General features: G+C 42.4%; 1 protein-coding gene across 1 annotated transcript; it reads right to left on the reverse strand.

The window, feature by feature from the left end:
* Positions 1 to 907: 907 nt before the first annotated feature.
* LOC142658863 (3-galactosyl-N-acetylglucosaminide 4-alpha-L-fucosyltransferase FUT3-like) lies at positions 908 to 21,361 on the reverse strand. Its single transcript, XM_075834476.1, has 2 exons — positions 21,241 to 21,361; positions 908 to 2,685 (listed from the first exon to the last, which is right to left on the reverse strand). Exon 2 carries the CDS (start codon positions 2,676 to 2,678, stop codon positions 1,581 to 1,583), a length of 1,098 nt encoding a protein of 365 aa, XP_075690591.1. The 5' UTR covers positions 2,679 to 2,685; positions 21,241 to 21,361; the 3' UTR covers positions 908 to 1,580.
* Between the last annotated feature and the right edge of the window lie 593 nt (positions 21,362 to 21,954).

The raw sequence follows: 21,954 nt of genomic DNA on the forward strand, positions 1-21,954 counted from the left end.
ACTATTTAAAGGACTTTTTCTTCTCTGAACGGCCTGTTTTCACTGAGCAGGTCCTCTTTAATACCACTAAGCATACGTGGCGGCCATTAACAGCAGTGTAATTCATGGATGCTAGCGGTCATCCAGTGGAAGCCCTGATTTGACAGCACCTGATCAGAAGACCCCCTCTTTTACCTCCATTTGATTAATTATTCAATCATTTATTACTCTATTGTCCAAAGCAGAGAACCCTACTAAATGAAAATACCTATTAAATTAAAGTTGAACGAAAAATTTATTGGGAGACATATAGATTTCCTATTGAAGCTGAACTCCTCTTAGATACTAAGTTTTTGCCATAAGTACAACAACCAGAGGCAGAACTTGAATTTTCTGGGCCCCAATGCAAACTCTATAATGGCCCCCGCACCCACCTACCATGTGCTGTTTAGAATACTGTTGTCTTATGATGTGGAAGTGGGGTCTATTTCCCCTATCGGGCACCAGGTCCCAGGTGCGACTACTGCCTCTGCACCCCCCTTAGCTATGCTTCTGACAACACATTTCTCCCCATACTACATACCTACGGACGGGATACAAAGTAGTTTCTATGACTATAGAAACTACTGTGGAACTTTAACGGGGGTAAAAGGGGGCAGGGATGTTGTTCCTTTCATGGGAAAAACACAATGATGGATTGCTCCTATCTAGAATTATAATGTGGGTTATCGCTTGTGTTGAAGATCTGCTGTATACCCCTACTATCCATCCCTTGATTGCCCCTTAAAAAGGGGCTTCCCCAATCTGCCCTATTACAGAAATTATTATTTCTCACTTTGGTATGGGGCCCTTTGAATTCGTATTCCCCTGCGCATACTCATCCTATGACCCTACTCTGTATCTTCAAAATAACTACAGTGGTCTCATATAATTTATTTATATTTTATTTCTCTTTCTTATACATCACCAACATATTGTTCATCACTGTACAGAGATTGCCATCATTCGCACACAATCTTTATTCCCTATCATACACACTGAGGATTCTGGAGGAAACCCACACAAACACAGGACGAATATACAAATGCCATGCAGATGTTGACTACCTGGTCAGATATGAACCAAGGACCCCAATGCGGACCACTCAGCCACCGTGCTGCCCAATAAAGTAGTCAAAAATACAGCATGTCATTGACAGCTAATACGTTTACTAGTTTTCCAACTGGTAGGGATGCAACTTTTCCTGGAAATGTGATGATCTCCTACCCTCCAAAATATCACCTACCCCTGATCCATGTATGTATAGTTGTGTCCTCTATTTCTTTCTTTACACCCAAAAAATTTCTCCCCCTTCCGATTGGTAGTCTGGACGGCCACCAACTCTGCCTTCCTCCTGCAAACACAGTGATTTGTATGAAAAAGTACTTCCTTTTAGATATTTCCAGAAGAGTAGAAGTTATCACCAGGTGGTTCATAATACAAACCATGAACCACCCTTTGCAGACGAGGAATGGCTTCCTGAGGAAAGTAATATGGTTGGGGGGAGTTGACCTGTCCATATCCAAGTTCAGGTATCTGTAGTCAATCTTCCAGGTCCAAAATTAGAGGTCTTCCAGAAACCACTTTTCCACACTATGAACGACCTGGTATACTGGACTTTCTCTTATTATTTCACATATTCTGCAGTATTGATATGATGGGCCTTTATTATTTTTTACCCTATACTCTAATCTCCAATTGAAATACTTCCTATACTTTTCATCATCTTTATCCAACTCAAGAAGGTAGGCAGCCAGCTCCTTTGGACTTGGAAAATCATCAACATGAATGAAGGCATCTCCAGGGACAAAGCGTTCATAGTTCTTCCGGGATGTTCCCAACACAACTGGTACTGCCCATGATCCAAAGGCATTCGACCAAAACTTCTCAGTGATATAATCCTTGTAGATGGAATTCTCAAAGGCCAAATAGAATTTATACTGGGAAATGGTTGCGTAGAAATCATCCCAGCTCAATTTCTTGTGTTTTGCTCCAAACACATCAATAGAAATGTGTTTCTGAAGCTCCTCATAATAGGCAATGCGGGGGGCACCAGGATACCATTTACTAACCACCCAAGAAACCAGCTTGGATTTTTTTGGAATGGTGAAGTTCTGAACACTTTTTTTTAATGGTTCCATCTGACCATATGGAGAATATATATCTGAATCTTTCCGGAATGTCATGGTCATGTTAAATAGGTTATCCAACATTTTCAAGTTCACGAGAATTCGTGGTGGCTCCATATTGTACCAGATCCAACGCTGAAAATTAGGTTTTGGCTGTTGGGGCAAAAACTTTTTGTCATACATAATATCTGCATGATGAATGAGGACAGCATCAGCAACACTATATAGATTTCTGTCTACGGTCAACTTACATCCAAATATTCCAAATTCGGGACACTTATCTAAAGGGGACACATATCCCCAAGGCCACTTCCAAATAAGGACAACAATGTCTTCTACTTGACTCTGATGGAGGACTGTGCTTTTATTTTCTGTGGAGTTCTCAGTTCCTTTCCCCATACAAATAAATTTTTGAAGGTTTGTTGACACCCCTGATGTGATTTTTTCATGTTGCCATATAAAGGATAAGAGGACCAGGGAAAGAAGGAGGGTCACTATTTGCAGGCACTTGCGGTTGTTTGAAGAGATCATCTTTAGTCTGTAAGGAGATAGAGAATCCAAGTATTAATTGTGTTGGTCAAAATCCATGACTTTTGTTGTATGGTGAATTTATACTGTATATAGGTCTTGATATTGTCAAATAACCATAGAATGTGTATACGTTTGCAACCATTTTTTTTTATTGCTCCATCGCATCTAAAAAATAAAATAAAAAAAATGAAGCAACTTTGTAAATAGTCTTGATCAAAAACAATCCCACCATTTGATGTACACAGCTCCTATGCAGACTTGTGTGTCTGCATCATTACCGGCTCCAAATAAACCTTCTTTGTACTTTGATCCTGCGGTCACGCGTTCCTCCCTTCCTTTTGCCCTTTTTTCTCACCAACCTACCAATCGAAGGGAGTAACATAGCAATGCAGAATCCGACTACACAGGCTTTTTTTGTAGTCTGTAACCATGGAGACACATCAGTCTGAATAGGACCCGTATACATAAAACAGTAGGATCATTTTTAAACCAAGACTATTCACAAACAGTGAAGCAGTTAGAGCACTGAAAGCAGGAAAAAGCATAGACCATAATAATCACGACTTTACAATTTCTTAAACAAAGCCATTGATGGGGGTGGCTACAGCGGAGTGAGGCCTCCAAACAGGTTATGGGGCCCCGTAGTTAATTGTTGCATATCGGTCTATGTGATGTAATGTAAAAAGCAGCATTCCATTTTTTTAATTTCAATTATTTTGTCTCCAGTGAGGACGTTATGTAATGGTCCAACCCAATGGTGTTGGATTTCCCTTTCTTTTGTCATTCGCCTATTTTACTATTTTGGAATTCTCACTCAACTTACACCTCTTTTACATAGTACGGTTAAAAAAAAAAAAAAAAAAAATACATATGTCCATCACGTTTAACCAAGATATGGGAGAAAGGGAAGGGATATTGGGGACATTACCTTATTATAGCATTATAATTATGCTGCTGGCACAGTCCACTCCTACCTGTAGGTACCGCACCTCTGGATCTTGGCTCGCAATAGTGTGATATTCGATAACAGTCATGTTCTACCTGAACTCGTATCTAGGACACGGTCTACATGTAAACAAGGTGACTTCAACCAGTTCCTAATGTAATGTAATTATGATGACCCATACAAAACCTAATTATTTGCTTGTAATTGATATCTTAATGTTAGTGACTTGGTTAAATACAGTTTTAGGCTAGATTCACACAGGTGTTTCGCATCTCAGACGTGAAAAACGGGCGTTTTTCACGTCAGAGGTGCATCCGTGCTCTGCGGGACGCGATATCACGCATCCCCCATAGACTAGAGTGTATGGAGGGATGCGTGAAAAAAATAGGACATGTCCTAGTTTCTCACGGAGAATTCACACGGTCCGCTGAAACAACGGCCATGTGAGCGGCCACATTGAATTATATAGGTCCGTGTGATGGCCGTTGTTTCACCGGCCGTCAAACAAACATTTAACACGTTTGTCTAAATAAAGCCTAACTCCGATGTAGTAGAACATATTGTGTAGCTCTGGAAAGGTTGATGGCTCAATATGAGGGACATAACATCAGGACAACATTAAAAACCTCTAGACCAAAGTTAATTCTAATAGTCTAGTTACCCATTCTTAAACCCTATGAGGACAATGAAGATTTAGGGTATGTTCAAGCGCCTGCACATGCCGTTACGGCTGAAATTACGGGGCTGTTTTCAGGAGAAAACAGCCCCGTCATTTCAGCCGTAACGGCATGTGCAGGCGCTTGAACGCCGCGTCCATTACGGACGTAACTGGAGCTGGTTTTCCATGGAGTCCATGGAAAACGGCTCCATTTACGTCTGAAGAAGTGACATGACACTTCTTTGGCGCGGGCGTCTATTTACGCGCCGTCTTTTGACAGCGACGCATAAATATACGCCTCGTGTGAACAGACAAACGTCAGCCCATTGCTTTCAATGGGCAGATGTTTGTCAACGCTTTCAAGCCGTAATTTCGGGTGTAATTCCACGCGTAAAACGCCCGAATTACGTCCGTAAATAGGCCGTGTGAACATACCCTTAGAGCCGGGGGAAATTTCAGATGGACGCCTATTTCTGGTGGAGGGGAAGTAGTGTTACATTGTGTTCATTCTACCATCTCTCCCCTCAAATGGGAACGGGGGCAGGTGGACCTCTCATTGACAAGTATATGCTCTAACAGGGCATATCAAAAGGGATTGTCCAGATGGACAGCCACTTTTCAGTGTCTTTTGTGAACATATGATCATTGTTTTCTGAGCTTTGTTTCAAGTTAGGCTTTATTCAGACTGTTTGGTATACCTATAGACAGAGGTCAATTAACACTCGAATAATTTATGGAAAAATTACAAAACTTTATTAAGACATAGATACACACATAATAAATGATAAAAATAGAACCATGCTATGCAGAAAGTGTCCTGCAGTTGGAAGCAATACAGGAAAATTTGGATCCAGAAAGTATCATACAGTGCAGAGATACGGCGTTTAGTAATAAACATATATTAGTAACAAGAGTCAAGTGACACATGTATTAACGCCCAATGTTCCCTGCATGTATTCTTATGAAGTTTAAACATATGCCAAATGTGAGGTCAAAAGACGACTTACCCATGAGTGATTGCTCCTGCAACTGGTGTCTCTGCAGTTGCAGGAGCAATCACTCATGGGTAAGTCGTCTTTTGACCTCACATTTGGCCTATGTTTAAACTTCATAAGAATACATGCAGGGAACATTGGGCGTTAATACATGTGTCACTTGACTCTTGTTACTAATATATGTTTATTACTAAACGCCGTATCTCTGCACTGTATGATACTTTCTGGATCCAAATTTTCCTGTATTGCTTCCAACTGCAGGACACTTTCTGCATAGCATGGTTCTATTTTTATCATTTATTATGTGTGTATCTATGTCTTAATAAAGTTTTGTAATTTTTCCATAAATTATTCGAGTGTTAATTGACCTCTGTCTATAGGTATACCTATGATATTTTAAGGTCAATACACCAAGTGTTACTTGGTTTCACATCAAACCTTGTTGTCTGTATTTCAGCTAACAAATGTAGGTTTATTCCTGAATGTACAAATTAGTTATTTATTCAGACTGTTTTAGCCTTTCGTCGGAGGCAGGGCCGCATCATCCATGAGGCAAGGAGAGCGTCTCGCTTCAGGCGGCGGCCTGCTGCCTCTCTGAGGGGGCGGCGGCACCACTGAAACAAACTGCTGCCACCCTCTCCTGCACTATAATTGTATCTGCGTCTATAGGACGCAGATACAATTACATGGATCGCTAGGCAGGGCAGGGCACATTAGTTCCCTGGCCTGCCATTTAGCACCTTTCAATTGACTCAAGCGACGACATGACGTCATTGCGCCGCTTGAGTCATTGAAAGGCAAGTCACGGATTGAAAGCTCATAGCTCACATGCGGTGGCTGATATGTATTACAGTGCCCTTGCGGATTACGGCCTGTGGGAGAGACTACCTTGAATTGTCGAATTAGGATCAATAAACATAAATCGACTAATCGTCCTCTGACCAGATCTCCCGGTTTCTAAACGTTTTGTTAATTCTGGCCCTTCTGTAAAGGATTAAATTTTGGATTTCATTCCCCCCCCCCCCCACAGACGAGGTGGGGATAGGATGGAGCTTGCGTGGATCTTTAATCTAAATACATCGGCATCTAATGGCCTCAGCCTTGAATTCAAGGTAATTCTATCGATGTGCTAATTTGTCTTCCTTTTGCTCTTCTGGAATGGGGCATTTCTCGGGCTCCACTTTTCTTTGCCTTTTGTCTTCTCTGAGTAGGTGAATATAGAATATGTATTATGTGACTAATCTATTTTTAATATAGATATGTTTTTTTTGTAGATGGTATCTGACTATCTCTCCTGGATCCATGCGCCCAATTGTATCCATTCTCCGCTACAATATTTAATCTTCATTTGGCTATAGACGTTACAGCGTTGTCCATTATGGAACATTTGACTGATTTGATCCACCACTTCCTTGTTCCCTGGGACATATATGTATGGTTGGGCTGACTAATAAGATTTGCATTCTATTAATGACATATACAAATAGTGTTCTTTATTACGATTGGTCATTCAGCATCAAACATTGAAAACTATGTACGGTCTGATTGTATATTAAACATTGACTTGTCTCTTGCATTTCGACTATTAGTGCAAGTTCACACAGGGTAGATACGCTGCATAAAATTCACGCAGCGTATCTCTGTGCGCAACAGGGAATTCCGGCCAAAAAGCCGCAACAAATTGTGGTACAGTTTTTCGACCGGAATGTCCGGTGCGGGAAAACTGCACACAAAAAAAAAACAACACATACTCATGCTTACGTAACCATGGCGATGCATCCCTCAGCCGCCATGCAGCCTGGCCTCCTAGGATGAGGTTTCATCCCATGTGACCGCTAAAGCCTGTGATCGGCTGCAACATTATCCCAGGAGGCCGGCCTGGAGGAAGAAACACAGACTTCTGGGTAAAATATATACATATCCCAAAAATAAATCTTGCAGCACTCCAATGCAGTAAGTGAAAAAAATGTGGTTTTATTCAAGCCAACATAGAAAAGGTGCGACATTTCAGTCCAACATTAGGACTTCTTTTTCAAGCAAAGTCTTAATGTTGATTTTAAATACCTATAGCTGAATGTGAGGACATATCACGCCTCCACTGAGGGAAGAATAACACCAAATACAAATTGTATCTGCAAAAATATATAAATCCTTTATTACATTAAATCATAAAAACATATTGGCCATCAGGACCTAAAATACAACAGACAATTTAAAATACACTGGCATAGAGAACAGAAGGGCTATTCAAAAAAAATATAACACGTACACAAGTGCTGTATATATAGCAGCAATACGGGTCATTAAGTCAGACAAGCTGTGTGTATATAGTATGAGGAACTCTGCAAACCACACATAAGGTTCAGACACCCATGTCATCACACAACAACATGAAATAGAACCATCAATATATGCACAGGGATGGCAGCAAACAAAGTACAGTGTGTACAAAGCTAAATAGAGAACAGGAAGTCACCATGAATAAAAGTACGGTCCCTGAACCTATACCAACCCAGGTGTAGTATGAATAACCCAAAAATGATACCCCTTGAAAAAGCTACCGCGAAACGCGTCGGGGCTCCTGGCGTGGAGTTCATTTTTGGGTTATTCATACTACACCTGGGTTGGTATAGGTTCAGGGACCGTACTTTTATTCATGGTGACTTCCTGTTCTCTATTTAGCTTTGTACACACTGTACTTTGTTTGCTGCCATCCCTGTGCATATATTGATGGTTCTATTTCATGTTGTTGTGTGATGACATGGGTGTCTGAACCTTATGTGTGGTTTGCAGAGTTCCTCATACTATATACACACAGCTTGTCTGACCTAATGACCCGTATTGCTGCTATATATACAGCACTTTTGTGTACGTGTTATATTTTTTTGAATAGCCCTTCTGTTCTCTATGCCAGTGTATTTTAAATTGTCTGTTGTATTTTAGGTCCTGATGGCCAATATGTTTTTATGATTTAATGTAATAAAGGATTTATATATTTTTGCAGATACAATTTGTATTTGGTGTTATTCTTCCCTCAGTGGAGGCGTGATATGTCCTCACATTCAGCTATAGCTATTTAATGTCTATTCTCTTTTTGATATGTGCGGACGTTTATTATAACGTGCATCGTTTGGCCTGTCTCAGTATAGGTATTTAATAAAGTCCTAATGTTGGACTGAAACGTCGCACCTTTTCTATGTTAGCTTGAATAAAACCACATTTTTTTCACTTACCGCATTGGAGTGCTGCAAGATTTATTTTCTGGATATCGATTTAGTCTTTGGATCTGGACTACTTGCTGGCACCCATTTACATACTAATTTGATTGTGTTGGAGCGCTGCTGTCTTTTCTGCTGGTATATATATATATTTTTAAAAAAAATGTCGTTAATGAATTAGAATATCGTCAAAAAGTGAAACTCATATTATATAGATTTATTACACACAGAATGATCTATTTCCAGCATTTTTTTAGTCTCATAAAATGAGAATATTATATAAGCCCAATTTCCTTAAATTACACCAGGTATTGGCACATTTGGCAGTGTGGGCAGGTGCCAAGTCCTGCTGGAAAATGAAATCCGCATCTGCATAAAGCTCGTCAGCAGAGGGAAGCATGAAGTGCTGGGAAATGTCCCGCTAGACGCTGCGCTGACTCTGGACTTCATATAACACAGTGGACCAACACCAGCAGATGACACATTATTATAAACTGTACTTTCCGCATCAAAATTACGCAACGTGTGCGTTTAGCCTTAAGAATCTCATCTACAGGTTACAGATTTTTTCTGCACGTAAATTGACCTGCGGTGCGTATTTTAAAATCTGCAGAATGTCAATTTATCTTGGGTTTCAAAATGAAAAGGCACCTATTTCCGCATTAAAATGTAAAAACCGCACCAGAAAACAAAAAAAAAACAACACACTATTAGGCTGGGTTCACACGACCATGTTACGTCCGTAATGGACGGAACGTATTTCGGCCGCAAGTCCCGGACCGAACGCACTGCAGGGAGCCGGGCTCCTAGCATCATAGTTATGTACGACGCTAGGAGTCCCTGCCTCTCCGTGGAACTACTGTCCCGTACTGAAAACATGATTACAGACAGGACAGTTGTCCCGCAGCGAGGCAGGGACTCCTAGCGTCGTACATAACTATGATGCTAGGAGCCCGGCTCCCTGCACTGTGTTCGGTCCGGGACTTGCTTCCGAAATACGTTCCGTCCATTACGGACCGAACATGCTCGTGTGAACCCAGCCTTAGTTGCAGATTTTACCTGCATTTACCTGCGGTTTTGATTCAGATTTTCTGCAATGTGTGCATGCAGCCTTAGACGGCACACATACAGGTCTGTAATAACAATTTGGAACAAAAAATGATCTTGCTATATAAGAACGACAGGTGACGCATGTACCTGATGAGGACGGCTTGCCTTGTATTTGACTTTCCTCTCAGCTTCCTTGATAACTTTCCATATCGTTGTAACTTTTCCTTTTAGAATATCCTTTAGTAAACTCCCGTATTGGTGTTATCACAGGACTGGATGTATCGTAAAATGCCATAATTACTGATATAAGGGCAGATTCAAGGACCAGGTCCCAGCAGGAAGTTATATGGAGGGAGATTACACAGGTGGAATATACTGGAGAACATCCAGTTTCACACCTGCTAATCATGAGGGGGATGGCTGCTTAGTATTCTCATTGCACACAGATAAGACTTCTATTAGGCTGTGTTCACACAGGGCGGATACGCTGCGTAAAAGAACACAACATATCCACCCTGGTCTCCGCAGGGAATTCCGTCTGAAGAACCGCACCAAATTGTGTGGTGCAGTTTTTCGGAATATCAGCTGCAGGAAACCGCACATAAAAAAAAAAAAGGTTCATACTTACCCGTAGACATGGCGACGCGTCGCTCTGACGCCCTGTATCCTGGGATGAAGTTTCATCCCATGTGACAGCTGCAGCCTGTGATTGGCTGCAGCAGTCACATGGGATCAAACGTCATGCCAGGTCCCCCGAAAATCCACGGGTCAATTGTCGCCCCATTCATTTCTATGGGCCCATGCACACGACCGTGGTTCCCACGGTCCATGCATGGCCCAGGAGCCTGGACCACAGAAAGAACGGACATGTCTTATTAAGGCCGTGTTTGCGTTCCAGGCTCATAAAAATTAATGCATGCGGCCATGTGCACGGCCGGCGATTTGCGGGCGGCCCGCGGGTGACACTCCACGGCCGTCCGACCCAAAAATCACCGCCGTGCACATGGCTACGGTCGTGTGCATGAGGCCTTAGCGTTGCGATTTCTGCGGTGGAATCACATCTTTGATTCCACCGCAAAAATCGCAACATCTGCTGTTTGTAGTGGGTTTTACCTCCACGTTGAATTCAAAAGGGAAGAGCCGCAGCATAAAAACAGCGATCCCGCAGCATAACTTGACATGCTGCGGATTAAAAAAAACGTACCACATGTCAATTTATGAACTTTTTTTAGGCTGTTTTTTTATGCAGTGGAAAATCCGCAGTATATACACTATATGTGAACCCGACCTAAGTGTCCCAGTCACACGGTTACGTGTAGTGCACCACACCGGCTTACAGCCTTTTATTCTAAGCACTTGTTAAGGCCGGGTTCACACATAGCGTAAATACTGTGGATTTTCAGCAACTAATTTAATTGCGGAAAAACCATAGCGTATTTCAGTAACGGCAAAGTGGATGAGATTTGCATAAAAAAGCCACAGAAAGAGCTTTCCTAAATCGACGTGCGGTGCGTTTTTTTTTAATCCGCAGCAATGCCAATATATGTTGCGAAATCGCTGCTTTTGTATTTTTGCATTTAATAGGGAGGTAATACCCGCAACAAATAGCAGATGTTAGGATTTTTATGGCCGTAAAGCTGTCATTTTGCTGCAAAGATCTCAACTAGAAAAAAAAATAAATCTCATATTTCCCCAGATCTCCCTGTTTGAAAAAACGGTCCGTATAAAAACGCCCCGTAAAAAGAAGCGCATGTCACTTCTTGAGCCGTTTTTGGAGCTGTTTTTCATTGAGTCAATAGAAAAAGAGCTCCAAAAACAGCCGTCAAAAAGGCATCAAAAACCGCTTGATGCTTAAAAAACGGCTGAAAATCAGAGTCTGTTTTTCAGTTAAAACCGCTCAGTAGTTTACAGCGGTTTTTTGTTTAGCGTGTGAACAGAGCCTTAGGCCTCCTTCAGACACACAATGTTTCTGGCAATTCAAACTGCATCAAAAAACGCTTCTGAAAACGCTAGCAAAAATGTAAATGTAACATGCGTTTTTTGTGTTCCCATCCGGACACTTTGTCCTATGACCACATAAAATAATCCTGGTAAATGGAGATCGTATATACTGATATTATTCAGTGATGTTAACCGATTGAGGTGTCAGTCTGTCCAGGGACCATGTGATAATTATTCCTTATCTGCCTCATTAATAGTTCAAAGGTCCTTATTACTGGCAGGATCCGTTGTAAACAGGTTTTACACAGTTTACGGCCTTAAAACAAGCGTCGACCTACAATACAGCCTGTGGTTCGGTGCTCGTTTCTCTATTTAAACAGAGCAATGATTGTTAGTTTTGGGTTATTACGATTATTCGTACCCATGCATTTGCATCGTGTCGGCAGCACATCTTCCTGTTTACACATGTGTGACTAGCGACCATTTTTTTGGCCATATAAAAGATGAGCTCAGCTGATGAACAAACCTTTGCTCGCTTATCGGCTGATCGTTGCCCTGTTTACCCAGGTCAATGATCGGGAATGAGAGTTCTAGATATGTATGTTTTTTTTTTGTTTTTTTTTCCTGAGTTGCGTTTTTTGTGGCGGAATCGCTGCAATTCCGACGCGAAAGTCACAACACTTGACTTGAATTAAATGGAGAAAACCCGCAACGGAAAATCAACGAAAAGGCAGCATAAATTGACTTGCTGCAGATTTAAATTCCACACCGCAGGTAAATTAACGTTTACGCTGCGGTTTTTTTCCCGCAGCGTGGGCATGAGATTTTCAAAATCTCATCCGCTTTGCTGCTGCTGTAAATCATGCAGAATTTCCACACAGAATTCTATTGCGGAAATTCCACAGTGCTTTTGCGACGTGGGAATCTAGCCTAATATAGAAAATTGTTGTGGATATATACACAAAGAAGTGTGCGAGACTACATGTACTCACATATTTCTACAAATGCAAATATACAACCCCCAAATTCCTAGTTTATTTAATAGACATATAGAAATCACTTTTGCAGTAAATGCCGCAATTTCGGCCGCAATTCCCAGACCGAACACACTGCAGGGAGCCGGGCTCCTGGCATCATAGTTATGTACGACGCTAGGAGTCCCTGCCTCTACGTGGAACTACTGTCCCCTATTGAAAACATGATTACAGTACGGGACAGTTGTCCCACTGCGAGGCAGGGACTCCTAGCGTCATACATAACTATGATGCTAGGAGCCCGGCTCCCTGCAGTTTGTTCGATCCGGGAATTGCGGCCGAAATACGTTCCGTCCTTTACGGACCGAACATGCTCATGTGAATCCAGCCTTAGCCTCCCCATTCATAACATGTCTTCTCCAATCCCCCCCCTCGTACAGGTCTCAACACCTTTTTATTGCCGGTGCCAATGACAGACAAGAAGGTACAGTCTCGTTTGAGTGAATGTGAAAAGTGCAATATTTCAGGAATTTTTTCAAAGGGGTTATCCGGGAGCTTACAAAATTTGCAAGTGGGAAAGGGGAGGGTATAAAATAATGAACAGATACTGATCCGTTGAAACCCCTCTCATCCAGCATTGCCGCATTAGTAAAGAGCAGGGTACTGGTTAGCTGAATGAGATGCAGCTCGGGGGAGGGGTACTGGCTCTCAATGAAGAAACCCAGTGGGCATATAATGACATATTGCTCTGTACTTATGAGGGCCTCTGTTCTACATATAGGTCTATCCACAGGAAATGGGAAAATTATGGAGTAACAAAATCATGAACCATAAAAAGCGCCGCTGTCATCAGAAATAAATGAAATGGTAGTTATATACAGAAATAACGGCTTTATTGCGGCTACGCGTTTCGATGCTGTACCAGCATCTTCATCAGGCCATTCAGTATACCAGACAAACAGACCATATATAATGCAGTCAATTCTGCAAATTGTTTTAAATAGACCGTCAGAAATCTAACTGCTGTCTGACGTCAGAGTAGTTTTGGCAGGCAGGGAGAAAATGCAAATGTTATGTCATCAGAAAAAACACACAAAGGCAAAATACTTGGTAAGCTGACAGTGCATGAATACATATGTAGATAGAATAAAAATTATATATGAGCCAAAAGCTTAAAATATGCGATGTATGGAGTAATACATAGAAGGCAGGAGAGGGAGCGGTGGTGTGAGGGGGACCTGCGGTGTGAGGGGGAGCGGCGGTGTCACGGGGAGCGGCCATGATATTGTCAGAAGGTACCTGCTACAGCGCCGAGGTTGTGGAGAAATGTGCTTAGACGTGACTGGTGACTCACGATCCATTACGTCTTCTTCAATCCCCCCCCCCCAGTCACGGCTGATCACATTTGTCCACAACCTTGGCTCTGTAGCAGATTCCTTCTGCCAATATCATTGCCGCTCCCCTTGACATAACATTTGCATTTTCTCCCTTCCTGCCAAAACTGCTCTGACGTCAGACAGCAGTTAGATTTCTTGCGGTCTTTTTTTAAACAATTTGCAGAATTGACTGCATTATATATGGTCTGTTTGTCTGGTATACTGAATGGCCTGATGAAGATGCTGGTACAGCGTCGAAACGCGCAGCTGCAATAAAACCGTTATTTCTGTATATAACTACCATTTCATTTATTTCTGATGACAGCGGCGCTTTTTATGATTCATGATTTTTTTACTCTATCATTTTCCCATGAATATTGCAGTAACATTACTGTACACCGATTTGGACTGAGCTGCAGCTGTACTACACTATTATCCCATGCCTACACCAGAGTTGTGCCCGAGGTTGCACAACTCTTCTAGGTGAGAATACTCGCCCCTACCTCTTTCCGCTTTGGTGACCTGCACCATGTGGCGCCGTGTCTCTTTTATCTTTCTCCTTTAGGTATCCACAGGCCATAAATGACTGATAGTTACAGGTACCACCTCTGAGACACGCACCTATTTCCTGAACGGGGGGGGGGTCCTTTCAGACTTCAGAATTTATCAGTAGACTGACAGCTCTAGAGACAGATTTCAGGCTGCTGTATATGACCATCTCTTGTATCTGCCGGCAAAGCACACTCCTCCCTTGTGCTAATGATACAGGATGCAGAGCAGCGGCAAACATGGACACTACTGCCCTGCGCAAGGTGTTTATCCCCCCTTCAATGCCAACAAAACCATATGTATATAATTAAAAAATGCACATGTGCCACTCACAACACTGTAGACATGCTGCACATGTGCAACCCCACATGCTGCACAAATGCCACCCATACGCTGATTAAAAGCCACCCACACCCTGGACCCATGCTGCACACGTGCCACTCGTAACCAGGACACATGCCACACATGCACCAACTACACATAGGACAAATTACGCATATGCACCACCCAAAAATAGGACACAGAATGCACGATCGTCATTTACAAATCACTCACACGCTGGACACATGCAGCATGCGCACCACTCAGAGAGCACACATGACGCATAAGTGCCATGCACACACAACGCACACCCAGGACACATGCCACACGCTGACAATTTGCATTACATATCAATCAAAATTACCAGGTCTCCTTTTTTTTAATTGGTAAACCCTGGTAGAATTCCTACAAGCTGCAACTAAACCTTGCCCTCGAGTCAGGTTCGCCCTGTCCACTTTGCAATTAAACCATGCCGCTCTGAACATTGCAACTTTCTAAAAAATGAGGACTTCAGAAGTCTTCAGTCACTTGCCAACTTAGCTTCTGCTCCTTAAAGGGGTTGTCCACTTTCTGAAAACTGATGACCTATCCACCGGATAGGCCATCAGTATATGATTGGTGTGTGTCTGACATCCGGACCCAGCACCGATCCACCAGACCCGCGGCCTTCGGGCGCCGGACGATGTTGACGGAAGCAGTTGGCTCCGGTCAAAGAATAGCGGCCGAGCTGCAGTACGGCAGCTCTGCTCCTATTCAAGTGAATAAGCCAAAGAAGAAAAAAGGTCACGACCATGTAATTGAAAAAATACAAACAATCCTTTATTAATGTTACTTAAACACATGCAATAAGACAAAACTAGACAAGGTATTGCACGTGTTTAAGTAACATTAATAAGGGATTGTTTGTATTTTTCAATTACATGGTCGTGACCTTTTTTCTTCTGATCTTTTAGTCACTAGGACCACTGTTATATTTGGGGCTATCGCTTGGTTCGCTATATTAAAGTGCAATGTGCAATGTTCGGAGCCACCTGCTTCAGGCTCCAACTACTGCATCCCGTTCCAAACATCCGGTGCACAGGGGCAGCCGGAGTTTCAGATCGGTGCGGGCTCCAGATGTCGGACACGCACCGATCATATACTGATGACCTATCCAGTGTCTAGGTCATCAGTTTTCAGAAAGTGGACAACCCTTTTAATCTTACTGTGGTAGAGAGGCACCACTCACCCTTGGGGCCCCTGTGCACCTGCTGAATTGGCGGCATGTCTGCCTCTAATACAGAGGGAGTTCAGAGGAAGAGGAGACTGCATTGGCTGAGTGACTTACCCTGTAGAATGCAGAGACAGGTGAGAGTGGAGGGGGAGAAGCTACAGAAGCCTTTCTGGGATGAAGAGGAGAGCGGCATACTGGAGACACCAACCCATCTAGCATTTGCCAGATGGGCAGTCCGGCCCTGGGTCCCTCTTCCTTTTAGAGGAGTCTCTGGTTTGGATGACTTGAGTAAATTTGCATATTTTTTCCCATAGAGCATTGCCTGTACAATAAATCACCATACACTTATTGAGTTTCTTCAATGAGAGCCAGTACCCCCTGAGATAAGTGTAACTTTGTAGCTCCCATGCAGTGACTGGTGGCAATGTGACAGCCCATACGTGAGTATGTGACCCTTATTTTCTCGAATTTCCAACATGAGTACCACCTGTACTGCCCTGGTGGTGGCCATGTAAATACATTCCCCTCTAGCCAGCTATGAAGACACACTGCACCCCCATGTATTTTTCTATTCAGATACACAGAAAAGGATAGAGGTATTGTCCCCTAGATTCATTGTTTCTAAGTTAGAATAAACTACCTGGCAGGGGCACCTTAACACGGGACACATACAGGTCTGTAATGAGAAATTAGAGCAAAAAACGCTCTTGCTACATAAGAACGAGATGTGATGCATGTACCTGATGTGGACGGCTTGCCTCGTATTTGGTATTCCTTTTAGCTTTCACGATAACATTCTATTTTGTTATATCTATTCCTTTTAAAATATCATTTAGTAAACTCCCGTAATGGCGTTATCACAGGACTGGATGAATAGTACCATCAAACCAATGCCTTCAAGTTCTTTTTGTTAATTGTGTACACCTTCATCAGGCAGGAGAATGTGGTGGAGCAGAGTCCAACAGGTCAGACAACATTTAGTGCTGTAGGGGGGAATCTGAACTATTATTTCTCTACAATGTGAAAAAAGTTATTCTGGGTGTGTCCATGTCCCAAAATAAAAATAAATCAACATTAGCGGGAAATTACAGTGAATACAATGATTGATGTGATATAATGTTAAAGGAGAATATTGTTCCCATCCAGACCCTCTGTGCTATGACCACATAAAATAATCCTGGTAAATGGAGATAGTATATACTGATATTATTCAGTGACGTTCACCCATTGAGGTGTCAGTATGCCCAGGGACCATTTGATCATAGTTGCTTATCTACTGCCTCATTAGTATTTCAAATGTCCTTAGTAGTGGAAGGAGGCAATTGGGCATACTGGGAATAGATTAACCTATAGGGGTTTTCCTGTCCCTAAATATTGATGGCCTATCCTCCGGGTAGGCCATTAATGGCTGATCGGTCAGGGTCCGACTCCCGGGAACCCCGCCTATCAGCTGTTTTGAAGGGGGTGTAGCACTCGTATGAGCGCTGTTTCCCCTTAATTTCTACTTGCTCACTGTGAATTGTCAACACAAATGTAGCGGCGATTCACAGTATTGCAGCCTTCTCCCATTGAAGTGAACGCCTTTCATCATATATGTGCCGCTGAAGTCAATCAGTGCCTCAGCAGTGATGCTGCCTTGAACATCACGTGCCCGCAGCCGGAGTGTCTGGGACCGAGGCGGTGGTGACTGGGGTCTCATCCCTTGAGCGGCGGGTGTTTCCAAGGGTGAGTATCTGTTAGTTAATTATGTTATACCCTCCTGCAAAATTTGAAAACTTACGAATAACTACTGTAAATATAGATAGTGACAGAAAATTTTTAAAAAAATAACCGAAAACTTTTTAGAAAGACGTTTCACAAAAATATATAATCTAAACTAAACAATAGATCATTTACTGATGATAGATTCTCATTTAGGGTTCCCGACCGAGACCACCCTAGGGTGAACCCCTGATTAATACAGAGCAGGGTACTGGTTAGTTGAATGAGATGCGTTAGACGCAGCTTGGGGGGGGGGGGTATTTGCTCTCCCAGTGGGTCTATGAAGACTTATTGTTCTGTACTTATGAGAGACTGTTCTACATATAGGTCTCTCTTCCTTTTAGATGAGTCTTCGGTTTGGATGATATGAGTCAATTTGCATACTTTTTTTTCCCATAAAGCATTGCCTGTAAAATAAATCACGGTACTTCCACGGGGTCTCTTCAATGAGAGCCAGTAGCCCCCTGAAATAAGTGGAACTTCATAGCTCACATGCAGTAGCTGGTTGAAAGTGGGTGGATGACAGCCGATAGGTGAGTATGAGACCCTTATTTTCCTGAATTTCCAATATGATTACCACCTGGACTGCCCTGATGGTGACTATGTAAATACACCCCCCTTAGCGAGCTATGATGCCACACTGCACCCCTATGTGTTTTTATATTGAGACACACAGAAAATGATAGAGGTATTCTCCCCTAAAGTGATTGTTTCTAAGAGAGAATACACTACCTGGCAGGGGCATCTTAAGACAACACACATACAGGTCCGTAATTAAAAAGTAGAACAAAAAAATGATCTTTCTATATAAGAACGACAGGTGACGCATGTACCTGATGAGGGTGGCTTGCCTTGTATTTGACTTTGCTCTCAGCTTCCTTGATAACTTTCCATATCGTTGTAACTGTTCTTTTTAGAAAATCCTTTAGTAAACTCCCGTAATGGCGTTATCACAGGACTGGATGTATAGTACCATCAAACCAATGCCTTCAAGTTCTTTTTGTTAATTGTGTACACCTTCATCAGGCAGGAGAATGTGGTGGAGCAGAGTCCAACAGGTCAGACAACATTTAGTGCTGTAGGGGGGAATCTGAACTATTATTTCTCTACAATGTGAAAAAAGTTATTCTGGGTGTGTCCATGTCCCAAAATAAAAATAAATCAACATTAGCGGGAAATTACAGTGAATACAATGATTGATGTGATATAATGTTAAAGGAGAATATTGTTCCCATCCAGACCCTCTGTGCTATGACCACATAAAATAATCCTGGTAAATGGAGATAGTATATACTGATATTATTCAGTGATGTTCACCCATTGAGGTGTCAGTATGCCCAGGGACCATTTGATCATAGTTGCTTATCTACTGCCTAATTAGTATTTCAAATGTCCTTAGTAGTGGAAGGAGGCAATTGGGCATACTGGGAATAGATTAACCTATAGGGGTTTTCCTGTCCCTAAATATTGATGGCCTATCCTCCGGGTAGGCCATTAATGGCTGATCGGTCAGGGTCCGACTCCCGGGAACCCCGCCTATCAGCTGTTTTGAAGGGGGTGCAGCACTCGTATGAGCGCTGTTTCCCCTTAATTTCTACTTGCTCACTGTGAATTGTCAACACAAATGTAGCGGCGATTCACAGTATTGCAGCCTTCTCCCATTGAAGTGAACGCCTTTCATCATATATGTGCCGCTGAAGTCAATCAGTGCCTCAGCAGTGATGCTGCCTTGAACATCACGTGCCCGCAGCCGGAGTGTCTGGGACCGAGGCGGTGGTGACTGGGGTCTCATCCCTGGAGCGGCGGGTGTTTCCAAGGGTGAGTATCTGTTAGTTAATTATGTTATACCCTCCTGCAAAATTGTAAAACTTAAGAATAACTACTTTAAATATAGATAGTGACAGAAAATTTTTTAAAAAATAACCGAAAACTTTTTAGAAAGACGTTTCACAAAAATATATAATCTAAACTAAACAATAGATCATTTACTGATGATAGATTCTCATTTAGGGTTCCCGACCGAGACCACCCTAGGGTGAACACCTGATTAATACAGAGCAGGGTACTGGTTAGTTGAATGAGATGCCTTAGACGCAGCTTGGGGGGGGGGGGGGGGTGGTACTTGCGCTCCCAGTGGGTCTATGAAGACTTATTGTTCTGTACTTATGAGAGACTCTGTTCTACATATAGGTGTCTCTTCCTTTTAGATGAGTCTTTGGTTTGGATGATATGAGTCAATTTGCATACTTATTTTTCCCATAAAGCATTGCCTGTAAAATAAATCACGATACTTCCACGGGGTCTCTTCAATGAGAGCCAGTAGCCCCCTGAAATAAGTGGAACTTCATAGCTCACATGCAGTGGCTGGTTGAAAGTGGGTGGATGACAGCCGATAGGTGAGTATGAGACCCTTATTTTCCTGAATTTCCAATATGAGTACCACCTGTACTGCCCTGATGGTGACTATGTAAATACACCCCCCTTAGCCAGCTATGATGCCACACTGTACACCCATGTGTTTTTATATTGAGACACACAGAAAATGATGGAGGTATTCTCCCCTAGAGTGATTGTTTCTAAGAGAGAATACACTACCTGGCAGGGGCATCTTAAGACAACACACATACAGGTCCGTAATTAAAAAGTAGAACAAAAAAATGATCTTTCCATATAAGAACGACAGGTGACGCATGTACCTGATGAGGGCGGCTTGCCTTGTATTTGACGTTCCTCTCAGCTTCCTTGATAACTTTCCATATCGTTGTAACTGTTCTTTTTAGAAAATCCTTTAGTAAACTTCCGTAATGGCGTTATCACAGGACTGGATGTATAGTACCATCAAACCAATGCCTTCAATTTATTTTTGTTAATTGTGTACACCTTCCTCAGGCAAGAGAAAGTGGTGGAGCAGAGTCCAACATGTCAGACAACATTTAGTGAATTGCTGCAGGGGTGGAATTAACTAATAATTTGACTGCGATTTGCCACAGAGGATAGAAATGAAGAGCTCATTAATCCTCATTATTTAGGCTAGCATCAAATAAAGTCAATGTCCCAAAATAACAGTAAATCAACATTACCAAGAAATTACAAAAAGTGACTACAATGAGTGATGTTACCTTCTATTAAAGGAGAATATTGTTTCCATCCAGACACTCTGAGCTATGACCACATAAAATAATCCTGGTAAATGGAGATCGTATATACTGATATTATCAGTGATGTTAACCAATTGAGGTGTCAGTATGCCCAGGGACCATTTGATCATATTTTCTTATCTACTTCCTTACTAGTATTTCAAAGGTCCGTAGTCCTGGAAGGAGGCAGCTGGGTATATTGGGAATAGATTAACTTAAAAGGTAAGTAAACTTTAAAAAAACTTCTGACATGTCATAGTGACATATCAGAAATTTTGATCGCTGGGGGTCTGAGCACTGAGACCCTCCCCCCGATCACTAAAACGACTGGGGCACCTTAAGACAGCACACATACAGGTCTGTAATAAAAAATTGGAACAAAAAATGATCTTGCTGTATAAGAACTAGAGGTGGCTCACGTACCTGATGAGACGGCTTGCCTTGTATTTGACTTTCCTGTCTGCTTCCTTGATAACTTTCCAGAAATTCTTTGTTTTTTGTGTACACCCTCATCCGACTTAGAAAGTGGTAGAGCAGAGTCCAGCAGGTCGGACAACATTTAGTGAGTTGCTGCAGGGGGGACTGAACTACTAATTCAACTGAGAGCTGCAAAAAAATTATTCTGGGTGTGTTATGTGTAAAGGTTAGAAATGAAAAGGTCATTTATCCTCATTATTTAGGCTGGCATCAAATAAAGTCAATATCCCTACATGCCCAGAGACCATTTGATCATAGTTTCTCATCTACTGCCTTTATTAGCATAAGCTAGGTGCGGAGGCAGTCGGGCATACTGGGAGTAGATTAATTTAAGGTGGCTTTACACCTGCTATCCAGGCAGTTATTCGCAGTTCTGTTTTCCACCTTAAAATAAGTGTCGATCGTCAGTACATAGCTGCCAACAGTCCCAAATTTGCCGGCATTTTCCAGAATTTACAGAGCCAGTTCCGGCAAATTGCTGTCCCGAGACGTGTCCCGGCAACTGCCACATTCAATTGTATCTGCGTCCTCAGGACGCAGATACAATTGAATACTATGGCAGAGCAGGAAACTATCCACTTTCTGCTCTGCCATTCACTCCTCCTGGAGCGGAATCCCCGGTCAGATCATCGGCAACACTCTGGCCATGGATTCCGAACA

This window comes from Rhinoderma darwinii, chromosome 8, assembly GCF_050947455.1.
Source record: "Rhinoderma darwinii isolate aRhiDar2 chromosome 8, aRhiDar2.hap1, whole genome shotgun sequence".
Classification (NCBI taxonomy): Eukaryota; Metazoa; Chordata; class Amphibia; order Anura; family Rhinodermatidae; genus Rhinoderma; species Rhinoderma darwinii.

Bases quoted from the DNA above. Each gene is read 5' to 3' on its own strand.
- LOC142658863 (XM_075834476.1), bottom strand. From the start codon at position 2,678: ATGATCTCTTCAAACAACCGCAAGTGCCTGCAAATAGTGACCCTCCTT.